The following is a 20,552-nucleotide window of genomic DNA, read 5'->3' on the forward strand; positions in this document are numbered from 1 at the left end:
TCTTCTTTTCATCATCTTGATGCTAGTTTGGATACAGAATTCTAGGTTGAAAATATTTTTTTCTTAGAACCTTGAGGGTGTTGCTTTATTATTTTCTGTTGTTCAGTGATACTGAGGAGAAGTCTGATTCCAGTGCAGTTAATATTTTTTACTAGTGATCAGTACCTCTCCCCTTACCCTCTTCCCTTCCGCAGATTCCAGGTGCTCTTAGGATTTGTTTTATTTACCTTTGCTGTCCTGAAGCTCCAGCATAATGGGTTCAGGATTTCTTTAACCTGTTCTGTTGAGCAATCACTAGACTCTCAGTCTGAAAGCTTGTTGTTCTTAGATTTGGGGAAAATCTCTTGTTCTGTAATTCTGTTTTCTCTGCATTTTTTAGAACTCTTTTAAATAAATTTTGTCCTCAAATTCTTTGTTTTTCTCACATATTTTCTTTTATTTTTCAATGTTTGTTTATTTTTGAAAGAGAGAGCATGAGAGCAGAGGAGAGAGAGAGAGAGGGAGGCACAGAATCTGAAGCAGGCTCCAGGCTCTGAGCTGTCAGCACAGAGCCCTATGCGGGGCTTGAACTCACTAATCGTGAGATCATGACCTGAGCTAAATAAAGTTGGACACTTAACTGGCTGAGCCACCCCGGCACCCCTCTCACTTATTTTCTAATTCACCCTTCCCCTTTCTACTTCTGGAGAAATCTTTATCTTCTAGTATTTCAGCTGAACTTTGTATGTTTCCTGACATCTTGTTCTTTTATTGTTCCTTTTTCATAGTATCCTGTTCCTGTTTTATGGATGCATTATTGTCTGAAATATGTCAGAGGATACTCACTAGAGTATTTTTAAGTGCTCTTTCTTTCTTGAATTATATCTTTCCCTCAGAGTTTTTTTCCCTGTTTTTAAACTTGACAGTTTTCTTGCATTATGTAGGTTTTCCACAGTTGCCTGTTGATCTTTGGCAACCTGTTTATATTTAATGCAGGAACAGAATAACTGAGCTCTGTGTACTTGGAAAGAGTAGGTCAGATGCTGACTCTTACTGAATTGCTAAATGCCAAAAACAGAAGCTTTTCCCTGGGGCAACAACCCCTGTCCATATCAGCTGACCTAGTACTTCCCCTGCATTTCATTCTTTAGAGATAGAGCTTTTTGTTTGTATATATTTGGAGGGTAAAGTCTGGTTGCTAGTATTCTGTGAGCAGCTGTAGAGATAGGGATCTTCATCTCTGTCCCAGTCTCACCCTGAGTCATACCTGGCATTTCTGGGTGAGGCCCTGGATTTTGCAGGACAAATTGATTCTCTCCATACGTACTCCTGGCACTTATTTCTTCCACCTACTTTATTAGGCCTGACTCCATCTGCTCTCCGACTGCTAAAATTTGTTGAGATTTCCTGCCTGCTCATTGTTGCCCCTTCTCTCATTTATTTTTGTGGATTTATTCCCTTAGTATAATTTTAATAAGATTTGTGAAGGGAGAGGAGGTAACTTCCTGTGCTCAGTATATTGTCTTAAACCAGAACTTCAGAATACTTATGAAGCCTTGAAGCATCTTATATTTTAGAAGACTTTTTATGAAAAACTATAATAAAACCCACTTTGGTGCTTAAAGACATTAGCTCTTGGCTGTCAAGAGAATGTGGTTTTCAAGAATGACTTAGTGGGGCGCCTGGGTGGCTTAGTCGGTTAAGCAACCGACTTTGGCTCAGGTCATGATCTCACAGTCCGTGGGTTTGAGCCCCGTGTTAGGCTCTGTACTGACAGGTCAGAGCTTGGAGCCTGCTTCGGATTCTGTGTCTCCCTTTCTATCAGCCTTTCCCCCACTCACACTCTGTTTCTCTCTCTCAAAATAAAATCAAGACATTAAAAAAAAAGAAAAAAGAATGACTTAGTCTCTGAAGTCCTTGACTGAATAAAGTCCATTTATGATCAGGGTAGTTGATTAAAAAAAATAATTAGTATATTTGTGAATCAGACACTTTTGTGTTTTATTAAATATGGTCTAATTGAATTCTCACAGCAGTCATAAGAGGGAGTATATTATTTTCCCAGGTTTCCATAGGAGGAAACAGACACAGTAAAGTAATATAACTCAAGTACCATATAAATTATACAGAATGATTCCCTAACCACATTGATCTCTGTAAGTATTAAAATGAACTACAGTCTAGTTTATCTTTTCTTCCTGGAAGTTAGTGGCTTTTTGATAAGTATTATGGAACAGAGTGTTCAGAAAAGAAGTCGGTACTGCCTTATTTAGCATTGCTATTGTTGTGACGCCAAGAAAATTAATGAAAACTTCAGCTTCTCTCCTGTCTCAGACCAGCAGCCAAGATTCTGTGCTGGTTAGTAAGACAGTCCAATCCCTCAGAGTTTGTAGAACTTGACTGTGCTACATTTTAAAGTATATTCCATTTCTAGAAATTTGTCCTGCAGTTCTGCAGATTCATGCACTGGACTGTTTATAGCACTATTTGTAATAGAAAGCTGGAAAACCTTAAATGTCCCATCAGTAGGGATTGGTTAATTTGTAATAGATAGATCCATGCATGGGATGCTATGGGGGAAAAGAAAACCTGAAAGAGATCTATGTATGCTGATATAAAAATATCTTCAAGTGATAACTGTGTGAAAAAGTCTTACATAGTATGGGCCTATATGTATAAAAAGTATATTAAGTATGTGTGCTCATGTGTTTGTATACGTGCTGGAAAAATGGGAAGAACATATGGAAAGAAAGAAACATTATTTCTGGTGGAGATTGTAGGAACTTTAATTCCATATCCTTAAGTACCAGTTTATTTATTTATTTTAATATGAGCTTGTAAATTTTACAGTGTCATGAAAATAAAGCTTAATGGTTTTCAGTAGCCATCAGTAGTATACCAGCAACCACTAACTAGCCCTGGGTTTCCTTTGGTGAGTTAGAGTCTAATGGAAGAGGTCTGGGCATCTGTATCCTATCAAGGACTTTAAGCGGTTCTCAATATTAGGCAGCTGTGCAGGTATGCTCACAAATATGCATAATTTAGACTAAGGGGACGTTAACATGGAGAGGTAGAGTGACACTACTTTGAATAATGCTGAACTAATAGTAAATTTCAAAACTTGGAGGCAGTAAATGATGTTCCAAGAAATTATCAAATGTTCTACTCTTTTTAAATGTTTGTTTCTTTTAAGAGAGAGAGAGAGAAAGAAAGTGAGTGTGCACAAGCACCGGGCAAGGGCAGAGAGAGAGAAAGGCAGAGAGTCCCAAGCTGGCTTTGCACTGTCAACACGTGAGCCTGATTTAGTGCTCAGTCTCACAAACCTGTGAGATGATGAACCAAATACAGAGTGAAAGATTCAATCGATTGAGCCACCCAGGTGCCCCAATTATAAACTATTTTAGAGATAGACTGCCTAATTGATACCACCTAACATGGAAGAAACGGACATATCAGAGATCTTGCTCAGGCTTGTCATAGGTGAATTCTTCCAAATCTTTACAGAACGTATAATTCCAAATCTATTTAAAGTATTTCAGAGCAGAGAGGGGAAAAAAAGTAAAGCTTCTTGTTAGTTGTGTTTACAAACCCAACATAGCACCGCTGCCAGACCTTTCAGATATAGGAGTGTTACTTTTTGGCTGAATCATTTTAAGATTGTGGTTAAAATTTCATAAATATAATTTGAAAAAGTAATAAAACCTTGACTAAATGGAACTCATTTTAGGGATCAAAGGTGATGTTAGGAACTCTATTAACAGAATTATTAACATTAATAGACCAAAGAGAAAAATTACAGTCTTTTAGTTTTCTGCCCCAAAATGCACACAATAATATTAACATCTGTTTGTGGTTTTTGAAAACACAAGACCCCAAACAAAACTCTTAGATGAGTGGAACTAGCGGAATCGTTTAACATAACACAGGTGTTGCAGAATGTTAGCCAGGATCATGCTTAATGATAAAATACTAGAAGTGGTCTTGTTAGGAAAAAGATGATGAATAAATTACCATTCCAATTAAAGTCACTATTTTGATAAATGATTCTAAAGATTATTTGAGGGAATAAATAATATGAGAATCGTCCAGGAAATTCTAAATGAGAAAAAAATTAAGGGCTAGGCTAACAACTCTATCAGGTATTTTTTTTAAATGTTTTATTTATTTCTGAGAAAGAGAGACAGTATGAGCAGGGGAGGGTCAGAGAGAGAGGGAGGCACAGAATTGGAAACAGGCTCCAGGCTCTGAGCTGGCTGTCAGCACAGAGCCCAACACAGGGCTCGAACCCACGTACCGCAAGATTGTGACCTGAGCCGAAGTCAGACGCTTAACCGACTGAGCCCCCCAGGTGCCCCCCAGGTATTTAAATATTATAAACCTAAAGCAAGGAATAGCTGTATAGACGTGTGTAACACAGAAGTCAGAAAAAAATACATAACCTTTTCAGGTTACTGGAGAAAAGAAGATCAAGAAACACTCTCATATTTATAGTGGGACCTTTTTGAAAGGCAGTTGGCAATAGCAAATGCATTTTTTTTTTTTTTTTTTTGAGAAAGAGACAAAGAGCACAAGCTGGGGAGAGGGGTAGAGGGAGAGAGAGAGACAATCTTAAGCAGTCTCCATGCTCAGTGCTGAGCCAGACCTGGGGCTCAATCCCACGACCCTGGGATCATGACCTGAGCCAAAATCAACCGACTGAGCCACCCAGGTGCCCCTCAGATGCAGTTTTTAAGTATACCTATATTTTGGTCCAGCATTCTGCTTCTAGGAATTATTCCAAATTTCTTTAGAGACAAATTTTGTCTAATTCACAAGATTGTGATGATAAATCAGACCCCCTGGTACTGTTTCATCAGAGATTGTTACAAATTTGTATTCACAGCTTCTTTCCTCCTCTGCTGCTTTCAAGGGTTTGTGGTCTCTCAAATTGGGGTAGCTTGGAAAGATAGTCCTTAGTGACACCTATGCCTGACTTGGACTACAGAGTACATTTATTTTAAGTGATGTGGCCAGGATCAGTCATAGAGAAATGACTGCAAATATTTTGCCTTTGAGCCCTTTTCTCTCCCCCTTTACAACCTCATTCCTGCTTTCTGATGGTGCAGTTTGATATATATGAACTCTTAAAATTTTGTTATGCCTGGTGTAGTAGAAAGATAGAATCCTTCCTTGCTCCTACTTTCCACCCCCAGCCGCTCCCCCTCACTACCCTCTAGTCCCTTGGAAAGAGCTCTGGGTTTGGAATCAAAGGACCTGGCTTCTAGAGCCAGCTCTTCCACTCACTAGCTCCGAGACTTAGGAGAAGCAAGGTTACCCTTCTACATTTACTTTCTTTGGGAAGCAAGCATCCTAACCTGTTTTGTACTTGTCTTTCTACTTACATTCCTGCTGTTTATTCCTTAGTCCATTACAAACGCAGTTTTACCCTGCTGCATCTCTGCTAGTGTTCAGGCAGCAAAAAACCTCCTACTTGCAAAATATCGAATGTGTTTTTTTTCCTTTTTTATTTTTTCCCACTAATTCTCTTTTATCAGTTTTCTGGTTTGAAAAAATGCAATATTTTTAGTAGTAAATACAGGCTCATGTAAAGAAAACATAGAAATATCCCTTATTCTCAGCACCCAGAAATAATCACTGGCATGTTCACTACCGTTTATATGTATGTATCTTAATAAATTTGGGGGTATACTTCTATATACGCTTCGTGTCTTGCGTTTTGTTCTCATAACAGTACTGTAAGCAGTGGGTTTTAAATGTACGGTTTTCTCATCACATAGCTACTTCATAATCAAGTGTATCCACTTTGTTCTTGTGGTGAGTCTAGGTTGCTTCTCATTGCAGCACCTTTCTCCATGCATCTGTATGTGCAGTAGTGGTTTTCTTTCAGGCTGGCTTCCGCCTTCCAGAACCTCTTTACGCCTTTGATTTCCCCATTCTGCTGATCCTTTTTCCTACTGATTGTTTCATAGGCCCCTTTTTACACCTACACTTAGGTTTTGGTGGTCTCCAGAATTCGCGTTTGCTGCTCTTGGGGCTTGCAGGCAGTCTCCTCCATTTACTCCCTCAGCTTCAGTCATCACCTGTTGTGTGGTTCCCAGGCGTGCAGCGCATCTCTGCAGAGTGCCCTCTTCTTCCGAGCACCCCCTCTGCGTTTCTTACTGTTCCCTGCGCATCTCCTCCCGACTGTCCCATGGGCACCTGACACGCACGTAACAAGGATAAACCAACCAACTACATGCCATTTCCCTTTAGGTCTTCCCTTTATCTAGCATATATAGGACATACTTTAGATGTTTTACATTTGTTTTATAAGCAAAAGTAGCCAAGATATGTAATGATCCCTTACAGGATGTGAGTGGGCAGAAAAGGATAGTATGTAGGGATCGTGATCCTAACAAAACGCCTGCGCATCTTTGAAGGCTGTGTGGCCTTCTCAGCTCTCCCTTTTCCTCAGAGCTGGCTAATGGGAATCTCCCTCCTTATCTTCCCTGCCCTTTTAAATTTATACAGAAGTGATGCCCCTTAGTGGCAGAATCAGGAACTTCTCCCATTGACGATCAGTCACATGAAACGTGTTTTCTTGTGCACCTAAACAAATTGTTATTGTGATTGTGACATTGTGACCTTGCTTGTTTTGCAATTCTAGTAAATACTTCTGACTTAACCCACAATATCTACGTACCTTCGTCTTTGAGTGTTTCAGGAAAAAAGAAAATAGACTAAATATGCTCCCTTTCCACAGGAATGTATATCTTTTGAGAGGGTGAGACAGGGATACTTAGTGCTTATTTTATTCCAAGAGTATAGTGTCTACAGTAGACATTACTCCAGCTTTTGGAATTGTAATTAAATCTCTTAACCCAAAATTCTCTTTTCTAGTCTGATACTCAACTTACAGCTAGTCTAGAAATACTTGACTGGAATGGTCAGTGGAGATCCTTGAAGACCTTCATGCCTTAAAAAAAAAACAAAGCAAACAAAAATTGGTTTAAAGAAAAGTAGTATAACCACAATTAAATACAATCTGGGAAATAAGAGGAAAAAACCCTACTCTTAATCCCTGACAAACCTGCCGACAGAACTTTTATATAGCTGGTTCTTTTCACATTTGTGTTTATGTGGTTAAAATTATGTGTCCTGCTTCTTTTCCACTTACTGTGTCGTTTTATGACTGTTATTTTAAAAGGCTGCATAGTAATCTGTTAGTTGCAGGAGCTTTGGGCCCTGTTGCATGTACAGTGTTTATGAAGAGTGGATGGTACATTGTTTCTGAAAAATAGGACTCTTGAGCAAAAATAGTTATTCTAATAAGATAAAATTGTTATCACATGGATTTTACTAAATAGGAGAACTATATAACCTTCTTATTGTAAGGTCAATGCTTTTATATTTTCAGACTTCTAAACCTGAAACCCAAGGAGGTTGGTTGTCAGTTGAGTGTAATATACCATGTGTCAGCTATGTATTTTGGAGAAGTTACAAACGGACGTTAGATACCTGTTTATGTGGAGGACTGTTGTCATTAACATTTAGCATTGCATTCTCTTACAGATTATGGAGCTCTGCGGTGCAACGAGGCTTGGTTATTTTGGAAGAAGTCAGTTCTATATTGCGTTGAAACTTGTAGCTGTTGCCCAGTCTGGTTTCCCTTTAAGAGTGGAAAGTATAAATACAGGTAAGTATAGAATACATTAGTAGCTGACATGAAAATAGACTTCTGATCACAAATTAAATAAAAGTCAGTAGAATTTATGACCCTAAGTGTCATGGCTTTAATCTCACTACCATGCTGTTTTCATTTGCGAATATTAGAAAAGTATCTCTTTCCTAATCTCTTATGGCATACATATGCTTAATACACATTTGATAGTAATATAAACATTGTTAAAAGTGATGATTTTTCGGAACTAATTCACTAAAAATTGCAGTTCTAGTGACCATCTTCTTATATGCCTTCCTTTTCTGCTAAGTATAAAATCGCATTATACCTTGTAGTTTTTTTGTTTAGGAAAGCTATACATTTGAAATTAGAAAGTATTAACCAAAGCTTTCTGGTTGATAGAGACAATATTAAAATATTGGCAGACTAAAACCTAGTTGTAGACTTCTGGCTGCCTTACAGGTATCACCTAGGATAATTTGTTTTTCTATGACTTGGAGGCTTATTGAGTGGAAATTCTCTAAAGGTAGGCACCTAAATGCGGACACTTCTGTGGTTGTCATAGGGAAAAGGGGAAAGAGAACACTTGAGGTTTTCTGAAATGTTAGAATTTTTATAATTAGTTTTAAGCACCAGCTCCGTGTATTAGTCAGTATGAGGTTTTCATTGTGGACTCCGGTTTGCCACACATCATTCTTCTAGAATTGAGAGTGTATATTCTTTTCAGGTAATTTTGAATTCTTTTACTTAAATCCTAGATAAGCTTAGTATTTCCCATTCTAAGTGTGGAGATTCAAGACAGATGCAGATAATCACAGTGGAGAGAAGTGTACTTTCTGTTAAAAATTCTGCTGTTTTGTTCTAGTCTAAAAGTTTGAGCCATGATTGACCTGCGAAGAAATTCTCAGTCTTCTTCCTTCTGTGTTTAAGATTGAATGTAGGATATTTGCTGTAGAAGGTGTCATAAGTCAGACTAAAGTGGGTAGATCCGATGCCTTGTGCTATGTTGTTGGCAGGTGAACAGTTAAAATATTTTCAGGAACTTGTGCCATGAAAATGTCTAGATTAATCTAGTCTCAATCCCTAGTGACATTTTCTGTGTTTTACTTATAGCTGTAGCATCTTAAGAGAATCAGTACAAGTAGAAAGAGCCTGGCCTTCCCAGTCAGACTGACCTAGGTTCAGATCCTAACTGTCAGTTACTAACTACCAGTGACCTTGGCATCTCGTAGCCTCAGTTGCAAGCTAGAGCCAGACAGGACAGTTATTATAGTTTTAGAAGGACAGTTGAGTGTTATTACTGCTTTCTAGGTTAGCATCTCCCTAAACACTGTAAGGGAGGTAGTCTCAGTGTCGTGGTAAACATGTGTCTGTGGTTTCTGTATCAGTGTTTGCAAAGATTCTTTCTAATATCTAATCTGCATTTCAGTTTTCATGTGTGACCTTTTTTCTTTTAAAGTAATGATTATTTTTGTGGTTAACAGTGAAGGACCTTCCTCTGCCGAGATTCGTTGCTTCAAAGAACGGGCAGGAATCTCGTCATGCAGCTTCATATTCTTCAGATTCTGAAAACCAAGGGTCTTATTCTGGTGTGATTCCCCCACCACCTGGCAGGGGGCAAGTGAAAAAGGGATCTGTGAGCCATGACACTGTCCAGCCTCGCACGTCTGCTGACCAGCAGGTAATCATGTGCACGTCCGCGTTGGCAGTTGATGTGCTGTGTACATGCTCCCATTCAGACATTTACTGGGTGCCTCACCGATTAAGATGGAAGTCTGAGAAGAATAATAATGTTCTTTCCAGGAGCCTGCGTCCCCAGTAGTTTCACCCCAGCAGTCCCCACCGGCTTCTCCGCACACGTGGAGGAAGCACAACCGTCACCCCAGCGGGGGCAATAGCGAGCGGCCACTTGCTGGACCGGGGCCATTTTGGCCTCCCTTCGGTGAAGCACAGTCAGGTATTTTGAAACTCTTTAGAAATGACAGTTACTTGTTAAGGGTTGTAAATGGAAGGAAACTTGATAATACTCCTTTAAGAGTTTCCTCCAAGATAGTTTTAAAAATTTGTAAGCAGATACATCACTTTAAACTTAATACATATGATGCTTAGACAAAAGTGTACAAATATCAGATGCTCTGAAGGTGAAATGAATACTTATTTCCCATAATATTCGGTATATATTACATCAGCTCCAGTATTGACAAGGAAAGCACACAGTAACCATTTAAAAAGTTTCAGTGAGGTATAATTTTATTTATTTGCTATTTTTTTATTAAAGCTCTTTTTGTTTATTTTATTTATTGAGAGAGAGCGCGCGCGTGTGCGTGGACAGAGTGGGGAAAGGGGGAATAGAGAGAGAGAGAGAGAGAGAGAGAATCCCAAGCAGGTTCTGTGCTATCAGCACGGAGCCCCACAGGGCCCGGTCTCACAAACCGTGAGATCGTGACTTGAGCCAAAATCAAGGGTCGGATGCTTAACCGACCGAGCCTCCCAGGTGCCCTGAGATACAGTTTTAAATTGACAGAAGAGATTCAATGTGGAAATTGTTAACATTTCTTCAGAGTTAGAGTTTGAAAGAAAACCTCTATAATATGTATGTGGTGAGTTACGATCAAAAACCTATAATTAAAAACAATTGTTTTTTCTTCAGAAGTGAGTCAGCGTGTGTACCCATTCTGCCCTTAGGTTCTTCTGCGGGTGACACAGTGTGGTCAGGGCACTCTCCACCTCCACCACAAGAAAACTGGGTCAGTTTTGCAGATACTCCACCAACCAGTACTCTTTTAACCATGCATCCTGCTTCTGTCCAGGTGTGACATTTTATTGGTATTGCATTTTTATTTGCTTCATTCGGAGTGTTGCTGCAGTCATTGTTTTTGTATTTTGCTCTGGCACACTTGATAAATGCAAGCTCACTCTTTTTATAGAACACAGAACTCTGCTCTGTGCCTTTTCTAAAAGTCTCTTTTCATTGGAATGTTTCACTAAAAGTTTTGGCTGACTTTCTTTCTAATTATTCAATGAAATTTTCAAAGTTGTCTGTCCCTAGGAATATTTCCTATTTGCTTGGCTTTCTTAGCACATTTTTCATAACTTTCTGTTGCTCACATATTGCTATCATTCTACGCACTTATATAATCATTGTGCAGAAACATTCAGTAACTTGATTATAACAAGTATGTGGTTTGCTGATGAGTTTGTGAAGACTTCTTATACTTTAAACATCCACAAAAAGTAAGTTTTGCTTTCAAAGATAAGTTACCTAGCAATCTTGGCCCGTATAATCGTTATAGATAGATACTGTACTGAGGAAAAAAATGTTTCATTACAGGACCAGACAACAGTACGAACTGTAGCATCAGCTACAACTGCCAATGAAATTCGTAGGCAATCCAGTAGTTATGATGATCCTTGGAAAATAACAGATGAACAAAGACAGTATTATGTAAATCAATTTAAAACCATTCAGCCTGATCTAAACGGATTTATTCCAGGTGAGTTGTTAAAAACAGAAATTCTTGTAGATGGGACAGGACAGAGTCTCAATTTCATAATCTCAAAGGCATGGTTTTATCGGTCAGAGATTCTAAAGATAATCAATTCTCAAGTTGTTTGTCTAAAAAGAGTTTATAATCACTGGAGACAAAAACATAACTTTGCATATGTGTTAAGGTTACCTTTTTCCCACTGAAAAAAATCTTAAGACTCTTACCCTCATTTTTTTTCTTGGATCTGTGAGTTCAGAATAACATTAAACAACACTGTTTTAATATTTCAGGATCTGCAGCTAAAGAGTTTTTTACAAAATCAAAACTTCCTATCCTTGAACTTTCTCACATTTGGTAAGTGTGGCATATCTCACATCAGTTGGGTTATGTGGGTGGTTTCAGAGGAGTTTCCAGCAGGTGGATTTTTAAACCTTAAAAAGTAAACTATTAGAGTAATCTTTTCAAGAATGTTCTCACCAAAGAACTCAGTATTGCCTTACAATAGTAGTCAGTTTCTGTCTCACTCTCTGGAAAAGAAAGAAATGACACCAATACAGTAGTTCTTTTTAAAGTCCCAAAATTCCTTAAGCCATATTAGCTGTTTAAACCATACTAGCTGTTTCTTGTTGCTTAGCATAATGCATGGAATAAAAGCTAGTTGGTTCATACATGGTTGTTTATCCCATTTGGTTTTTAATAAGCCTATACCTATTATGTATTACCTATGTCTATACTTGTACTAAGCCGTGCACTTAAGAACATTGTTTAGCTCCCATTTAAATCTATACCAAGACTCAGGAGAGCCGCGATGTAGTTGGAATTAGGCATTTAAGACAAATTATAACCACAAGTTACTTTTTAAACACAGTTATCAGATAAGCATAAATGCTATTTCTACTCGATACTGATATATTTCTCTGTATTTTAAATTACTTTCTTAGCATTTTTAGTAGCATTGAGTGCTATAGTAGAAGAAAGATAATGCCTAAAACTGAAAAATCAAGAACTGGGAACATATGCATAATATTTTTGGTGTCAGGCATTAAGTACAAAAGTGGTTGTGTCTACATCTAGAAAGTGGGACAGTAGTTGAGCGGGAGAGAGGTTCTGCCGTGTTCCAGTATCAAGCCTTGCGGTTCTGTCGGATGCTTTAAAGTGGGTACACGTAGAACTCTGATCACAATAAAAAACAAAGTTTGTAAAAATTTCAGCGACTTATTAAATGGGCCTGGCTTTATCCTGTTACTAACAATGCATATGGGTTAAAGGTCATTTTTTTTGTGACCTTATTTATTGAGGCTGTTTTTAAGCATTTTATTATAAGAATTTTACACATTCAGAAAAGTTTAAAGACTTGTGCCTTGAACACCCATGTACCCACTGCCTGGGTTCTGCAGTTAAACAGTTTACTATATTTGCTTTATTATACTTCTTCCCATCTTTGGGATTTTTTAAGTTATGGGTTGTACTTTTTCTGGAGAAGGATTTTTCTTCTTTTTGAGACCTAAAGGGATCCAGAGCACATGATTCTATTTATAGCAAGTTTGTCTTCCAGGGAACTTTCAGACTTCGATAAAGATGGAGCATTGACACTGGATGAGTTTTGTGCTGCTTTTCACCTGGTAGTTGCTAGGAAGAATGGCTATGACTTACCAGAAAAACTCCCTGAAAGCTTAATGCCCAAACTGATTGATTTGGAAGACTCGGCAGGTAAGAACAGGTGCTGAAGGGACCTGGTTACAGACCTTGATAAACATCACACTCGATTCTTAAGGCAAAATCAAGATAGATGTTAAAACTAAGCTGAACAACGTGGCCATTTCATAAGAGCATGTAGATTGGCCATCAGAATATGACTTACGGGCTGAACTGGGATTAATGGATTGTCTTAGTCAACTTTAAATAGATAAATAATACCTGGTGCTATGTTAGTTTACACTTTTGACTTCTGAGATTTTAAGAACATTTCACAGTATCTTGTTATTTTGCCACAAGGCCAACGCTTTAATTGCATTATATATTGTCTGAGGTGGATAAGGTAGCCTGTCTGTGTTATCCGTATTTTTCCATTTAATGCATTTTAATTTGTTGAAGGACAGTGCCTGGTTTATCATTACATAATAAAATCTGCAAGCATTTTCCTTTCAAGAGCCCAGCTGTTTTCTTCAGACTCCAAAGAAATCTGGAAATCTTGTGTTTCATTGTAGATAGTGCTATTTTGTTACCGTGTTTACAAGAATACTTTTGTAAATGCCCATATTTAATGGGCATTTCTTTAAAAGGAAAGACTATAAGGGGTAAAAGAGTAAGTACATTGTTTTAAAATTCAGAATGAATAAAAGGAATTCTAATGTTAAATTTTTAATGAGCCTAATTAAATTATTGTTTACAGTTTTCCTATCTAATTATCTTTTGGATATTGTGATGGAAAGAATTTTATACTTTTACAAGAAAAGCTGAAACAGAATTTGGCTCTGCGAAGGGCATTTAGCTATTAGGCAGTGTCTGTTTCATTTAGAAATGCACATGATCTGACCTTATTGTCTAAATTATACAGAAGGAATCATACGCATGTTATTAATGTCACCAAGAGAACAGTCTCCTTGATGTTAAGAATCTGAGTCTGCTTCTAGCTTGGCTAATTATTCCTGTGACCTTGGGCAAGTTCTGACCATTTATTTTTTGCCTTCTGTTTCTCCACCTGAAATGTGGATTTGATGCCGTTCATGTTTCAGGACCTGAATTGGACACTGATCTTTTGGCAGCAAATAAATTGATGTAAAACTCTAGAATTGATTTTATGTTTTTTAGAAACACTATCCTATGAGAATCCTAGGATTTTCCCGATCATTTCAGATGGTTATTAGGCAACCTCTAACTTGAGCTGAAAGCTAAGTATTTTTGTGTACAATTTTGCTTCAAAGTACTTTGATTCCTCTAAGTAAGAAACAAATGAAAAGAACTCTGTTGAGCTTATTTGATAGTAGCCAGAAGGGGAAGAAATTTTGGCAGCTACGAATTTGGTGTGTCATTTCAAAACTTGGGCCTTGTATCTACAACATTTCTGTGACTTCCTTTGGAAACTGATAGCATACTAATATGAGGAAATAAGTCAAGTGTATTCTGTTATGTTATTTTCTAGAGACCTGTCTGAACCTGTATCTGTTGCATTCAGATTGGTGAATCTGGCTGTAGCATGTGGTCAGTGAAGGCTTTAGTTTCTGGTTTTTAATTTAAATAGATTCTGGTTCTTTGTAAACTAGACCTACTCCCTGAATTTTAAGGTTGATGAGTCAAGAAGTTCTTTTTTGGGCATTTGTCTTTTTAAACCTGTTAAATCTGTTTAGCAAAGAGACACTCTGGTTTGGTTTTGTTTTAATTTTTTGTTGTTGTTTATTTACTTTTGAGAGAGAGAGACAGACAGAGTGCGAGCCACCCAGGCTCCCCTGACACTCTGTTTTTTTGCCTACATATGTCTGTTTACTATTGCTTTAACTATAATTTTACAGGTATCAAAGAAACAGATAATTTTGTCCCATTCCAACATAATATTATATGGTTTTCTGATGAAATTTATTATAAACATTTGGCTACACAGTATTAAACTCAATACTTATAAATGATAAATTTGGGATTCTGTTAATTTGGGGGTCGGAGAAGCTGTTTAATCTTTTTTCACCTGCCTATCCTCAGCCTGAGATTCATATTAAAAAGAATATCATCCTGGAGCCTGCTTCAGATTCTGTGTCTCCCTCTCTCTTGGCCCCTCCTCTGCTCACATTCTGTCTCTCTCTGTCTCTCAAAAATGAATAAAAACATTAAAAAATAAAGGGAAGGGGATGATAAGACTGAGATTCATGGTACACAAAGTCCTTTGAATATAGAAATTGTGTGACACTGTGGATCACTCAGTATCCACAGAAATAATTTAAAATAGCTGTGTTTTTGGAAGTTCACTTTAGAAGTATTGAAAGTTAAAAGGCAAATACCCAAACAGTTTCTTTTGGAGGAGCCTGCTTGGGATTCTCTCCGTGGAGCCTGACTCATAGGCAAAAAGTAGTTCCTGTTTCCTCTGATGGCTCATAACACCGCCTCCATGCCACTTCTTAGGCATGCACATCACACTGAATCCTGTTCTTTTTTTCCTCTTTCTACTACCTCTCTGAGCTCTTTAAGAAAAAGAAACCGAAAATGTGTCGTGTTCATTGTAGTAGCCTAAGGACCCAGCACCTTGCCAGGCATGTACTAATGAGTTGTTCAGCACGTAATTATTGAGTGGATTAATGGTAAATGTGTGCCACTTTTAAAGTAAGGTATTTTTCTTAACACATTTCTGTTTGAAATATAGCTGTTTGTTACCATAAATTTGTGTGTTGGGACATACTAAAATACTAGTTCTGCAGGTATTCTGTATTGGCAGTTTAAATAACTTAAAAAGTAAGTGGTGAGTAGTGGTGACCTAAGTTACAGCCACTTGGGGTAACAAGTTAGGCTTTCTATATGCATGCAAATGTGGGTTGGGGACGTACGTAATTTTTCCAAAATTATTTGACCAGGCTTACAGGATTAAATATCAGATAAAACAAGGACAACTAATGGTCCGTAGGTGGAGTGCTTATGTGGGCCTGAATTAAAATACTTAATATTTAACATCAGCATTGAATTAGACACCTAGAGTAAATAAAAAAGGAAACTTGTTTTATATTGTCTTACCCCCCCCCAAAAAAAAAAAACCAGAAAAAAAAATACAGAAATTCATCTATGGAAACACCTTTCTGAGGTCTTCAAGGACAAAACCAGACATGTTGAGATACTATACACCTTCAGCTCCATCCACAGAGACTCTTCTTTGGAGACAGTTGCAATTTGACATCTATTTTTTGTGATTATTTGGGAAATACCTCCCTTTTAAACTAGCCTGGAGGATCCTAGGTGGGTAGTAACTGGATCAGTCTTATTCATTATATCTCAGTACCTGGCAGGGTGTAAACTGAGGATGTGAGTAGGCGTTCACATTTTTGAAATGACTAAGTGGCTGAACCACTTGTTTTTAAAACTATTTTCTGTCTTCATACCATGCTGCTCACATGAGTACTGATACTTAGTTGAGATGCTCAGAGAGGGCGAGGAGTTATTCCCCATAATGATGATAGAGGAGGAGATAGAATATTTCATTGTTGCTGAGATGGTACGGAGTAGCATAGACCCCCAAACTCTTAGCAGTACTTCTAGCGTGAATATATATTTTTTAATGTTTACTTATTTTTGAGAGAGAGCACAAGTGAGCACAAGCTGGGGAGGGGCAGAGAGAGGGCAACAGAGGATCCAAGAAGATCCAACACAAAGAAGGCTCTGTGCTGATTGTAGAGAACCCCATGTGGGGCTCAAACTCACGAACTGTGAAGTCATGATCTGAGCTGAAGTCAGACATTTAACTGACTGAGCCACCCAGGTGTCTGTAACATGAATATTTTTAAAAGCCATAGACTTTTTCTGGATAGTTTGCCAAAAATCCATACTCGAGACTAGCTTTATGCCAGTCATTATTGAATTTTCTGTTTATCCAGAAACTTTCAACATAGAAAAACCCAACACAAATAACACATGCACATATCTGTTTTCACACACAAGTACACACTACATATCCTTGATTTTTTTATAGTGTTGAACATCTTTGCACTTTGTCACATATAGGGCTGTCATATTCTTTATCATACACTGTATTCCATAATGTAAATGTGGCTTAACTTAACCAATGTCTTATTAATGAATTTTTGGGTAATTTCTTGACTCTGCCCTTAAAACAGTGCTGCAAAAAAGATACATACGTCTTTATCTTACACAAAGAATCCCAAATCTTTATTTAAAAAAATTTTTTTTTTAATTTATTTGTTTAAAGAGAGAAAAAAAGAAAATCCCAAGCAGGCTCCATACTGTCAGGGACTTGGCCTCATGAACTTAACTGTGAGATCATGACCTGAGTCAAAACTAAGAGTCGGCCACTCAACCAGCTGAGCCACCCAGTCATCCCCAAATCTTTATTTTTGAAAATTCACTCTCCCAAGTGCCTTTAGTTGCTGAGGAAAAAATAAAATATGCACTAATATTGATTGTGAACTTTACACCTAAGGAATTACTTCTCAAGCCTTCCCCTCCCCCCATACACACATATATATTCTTAACATTAGTGTCATTTCTTTCCAGGCATTGGGTGTTGTATGTGACAATTCAGTACAATTACAAATATTGGCAGAAATGCACCATTTAATGAAATTGGTCAAAATGATTAGAACTCCTCAGATTCCTGGCAAAGACACTTGACAACAAGATTAGATCATACTTGAAGGAGAAAATCTCTACAAGGATGACATAGTAGGGGTTTTAAAAGATTACGATTTAGGAGCACCTGGATGGCTCAGTCGGTTTAACATTCAACTCCCGATTTTGGCTCAGGTCATGATCTTGTGGTTCATGAGTTTGAGCCCTATGTCAGGCTCTGTGCTGACAATGTGGATCCTGCCTGGGATTCTCTCTTCCCCTCTCTCTGCCCCTCTCCTGCTCATGCTCCTCTCTCAAAATAAATAGGCTTTAAATAAGTCAAGGATTATAGTTTAAATATTAGAGTTTTAGTAATAGTCCTTGTGAATAATTACTGATACTTTATTTTATTTAAAAAGGACACATTTTATACTTTTTCTTTACAATTGTGATATGAAACTCAAAAGTGAATTGAAAAACATCTATCTTCCTCTGTTAGAACTCCATGGAAATAAATGGGAGCATTGTCATCTCACTTAATATTGTGTCTTTATTTACCGTGTTTATGTATAAGCCCTTAGTAAGTGTTCACTAATCAAATTCTTTTATTAATTTTACCATCAAATTACACCCCAAAATCATAGCATCTTTTATTCTTTGGTCTTTGACTCATTTTCACAATTTTCTGTGTTAAGTTTTGAAAACATAGGCCTAATTAAATTATGTTTTCTTGATGGAATTTTAGTTATTTTAACTGGATTCATATTAAATGCCCTTCTTCCATTTTTAGCTGTTCTTGGATAATGGGAACCTCCTATGTATCTGGAGATAATATTCTTTGAAGTATAGTAGCTGAGTCAAATAATAGCTCCTATAAAAAATCAGTACAAAAAAATAGTCAACAGTTTACAGTTTAATTAGGATTTGGAGTGAATGTTTTGTTTCTTTTCAAACCTTGTACACATTTTTGTATTTTAAAAATGGTTGGTTTTAATTTAAGACTGATAAACTTCTATGTAGACTGTATAAAGGTCTGCTTACTGAATAAGTTTCCATTTTGTGGAGTGTTGGAGAACAGTGAAATTAATTTTGCGAACAGAATATAGTATTTTAATGGGTATAATATCATTCAAAGCAAAGTATACCTTAAATTCTTTTAATTTCTTTTTGCATATCCATTGCTGTGTCTGTCTTGTAAGTGTGCATGAAAAATTCACCATTAGTAGTTTTACTTGAAGACTTATCATTTATCCAAACCTGTTTATTTTTTGTTTTAAATACTTTTTGTAAGAATAGTATCCATATTTCAAATAAGACATGTAGTTGCCTTTACTTTAATAAAGCTATTAAATGAGATTGCAGCTTTGACTCAGGCTTCATGATTGAAGGATTCTTCCTAGATTTATTTTGCTACTTGAAAGCAAAATAAGTTTTCAACCATAAGACACTAGGGAGCATGCATATTTCCATCAGGTTAATAATGGCTGGCAGTCAGTTTTGAAGCCATGTTAGCATGTTAGTGTAGTAAGGGAAAGATAAACCTAGAATAAAACAGAAGGTCTTTAAGATTGTTCAGCAGGCACACTATACTGACCTGATTCTGGGAACTTTCCAGAATCTTTGGAGGCTAGAAGAATGGAAACTACTGATAGTGTTTTTATTTTCTGGTATGATCCTAAAACTAAAGCGTGCACTCCCCTAATATTATCATTTCTAACTTTAAATGTAGATGGACAATGTGGCAGTGTGATCACACTGAGTTGTGTCTTCCAGACCCACTTTTATAAGTGGAAATACTTTTTGCATAACGGCCCTTTCGGGGTTTACTTTAACCAATAATATAGGCTCATGCTCTTCTTTTTCAGCCCTGATGCTCTGATGATGTCAGGGGCAGAGCAGAACCCTCAGGAGGCAGGCAGGGTTGACACAGTGTTCCAGCGGCAGGCTAGGTTGGAACACTGCATCAGGTAAGCGTAAAACTACGCCCCTGCCTCCGTAAGATACAGTTCTTAAAGACTCGCTCCTGTGGGTGGGCAGGAAGCTCTGGGTTGGCGTTTCTAGGGAGCCAGGGTGAAGGATGTGCGGTTTATTTACAGACCTCAGTCTCATGTCTGTTGGTTTCTAGAACATAGGTAATTTGTTCTTTTTCTACTACCATTTATTCTATATATGAAGCGGGAAAGAAGCAATGTGTAATTTTGATGATTTGTTCTAGAAATAAATTTTGGATTTTCTAGGACGGTGGGTTTTCAGACTTTTTAGTCTTAGGACTTGACATTCTCTTTTTTTTTTTTTTTTTTTTTATTTTTTTTTTTGGGGGGGGGGANCGACTAAGCCACCCAGGCACCCCAGGACATGACATTCTTAAAACTTATCATGGGCCACAAAGAATTTATGTGGACGAGATCTATCAGTAGTTAACCCTATTAAACAAAATAGTTACCCTTTTAGAAATTAAAACTGACAGATTTTATGCTTTATCTAAAAATAACAATAGTATACCTTTTACATTTTAACATATTTTTAGGAAAACAACCGTATTCTCCAAAACAAAAAAATTATATAAAAAGAATGGCCTTGTTTTACATCTTTGCAAATGTCTCTAATATCTGGTTTAATAGAAGACAGCTAGATTCTCATATTTGCTTCTGCATTCAGTCTGTTGGATATGTTATTTCGTTTGAAATGTGTCAGGAATCGGCAAACTAAGCGCCGAGGACCAAACCAGTGTCCCGCCTGTGTAGAGTCCACAAACAGAGTATGCTGGTGGCAGTGGTTTCTTCAGGGGCAGGGGGAAGGGAGAACAGTATTTCGTGACACATGAAAATTATATTAAAATTAAAATTTTAGTTTCCGCAAATAAAATTTTATTGGAATACAAACCACCATCGTTCCTTCCTGAATTACTTATGACTGCTTTTGCTCTGCAGTAGTTGAACCGCTGTAGCAGGGACCATATAGGCAGTCTGCAAAGCCTAAAATATTTACTGTCCTACCCTTTGTAGGAGAAGGCTCCCAGTCTCTAACACATGAAAAAAACATGGCTTCACCAGTACAAGGGAGGACTCTTTTCAGATAATTCCAGATATTCTTTGGTACTACTCCAAAACCCAATAGACGGTAATTTCTTAAAGGTCAATTGAAAGCTGAAACCATATTGATGAATT

The 20,552-nt window shown here is 37.4% G+C and overlaps 1 protein-coding gene across 7 annotated transcripts in view; it reads left to right on the plus strand.

The window, feature by feature from the left end:
- The window catches only part of REPS1 (RALBP1 associated Eps domain containing 1), an 86,437-nt gene that overhangs the window by 40,377 nt on the left and 25,508 nt on the right, over positions 1 to 20,552 (plus strand). For 4 of the 7 annotated variants that reach the window (XM_077776077.1, XM_077776079.1, XM_077776081.1 and 1 more), the window contains exons 2-8: positions 7,531 to 7,654; positions 9,124 to 9,320; positions 9,443 to 9,596; positions 10,325 to 10,449; positions 10,971 to 11,133; positions 11,418 to 11,481; positions 12,683 to 12,837. In XM_077776077.1, coding sequence (XP_077632203.1) covers positions 7,531 to 7,654; positions 9,124 to 9,320; positions 9,443 to 9,596; positions 10,325 to 10,449; positions 10,971 to 11,133; positions 11,418 to 11,481; positions 12,683 to 12,837 — 982 coding nt within the window. Of the gene's footprint in view, positions 1 to 7,524; positions 7,655 to 9,123; positions 9,321 to 9,442; positions 9,597 to 10,324; positions 10,450 to 10,970; positions 11,134 to 11,417; positions 11,482 to 12,682; positions 12,838 to 20,552 lie in introns of those variants that run through there. The other 3 variants (XM_077776083.1, XM_077776084.1, XM_077776080.1) reach the window with 2 other exon arrangements.

The sequence above is a fragment of the Crocuta crocuta genome, unplaced genomic scaffold, assembly GCF_008692635.1.
Source record: "Crocuta crocuta isolate KB4526 unplaced genomic scaffold, BGI_CrCroc_1.0 scaffold25, whole genome shotgun sequence".
Lineage (NCBI taxonomy): Eukaryota > Metazoa > Chordata > Mammalia > Carnivora > Hyaenidae > Crocuta > Crocuta crocuta.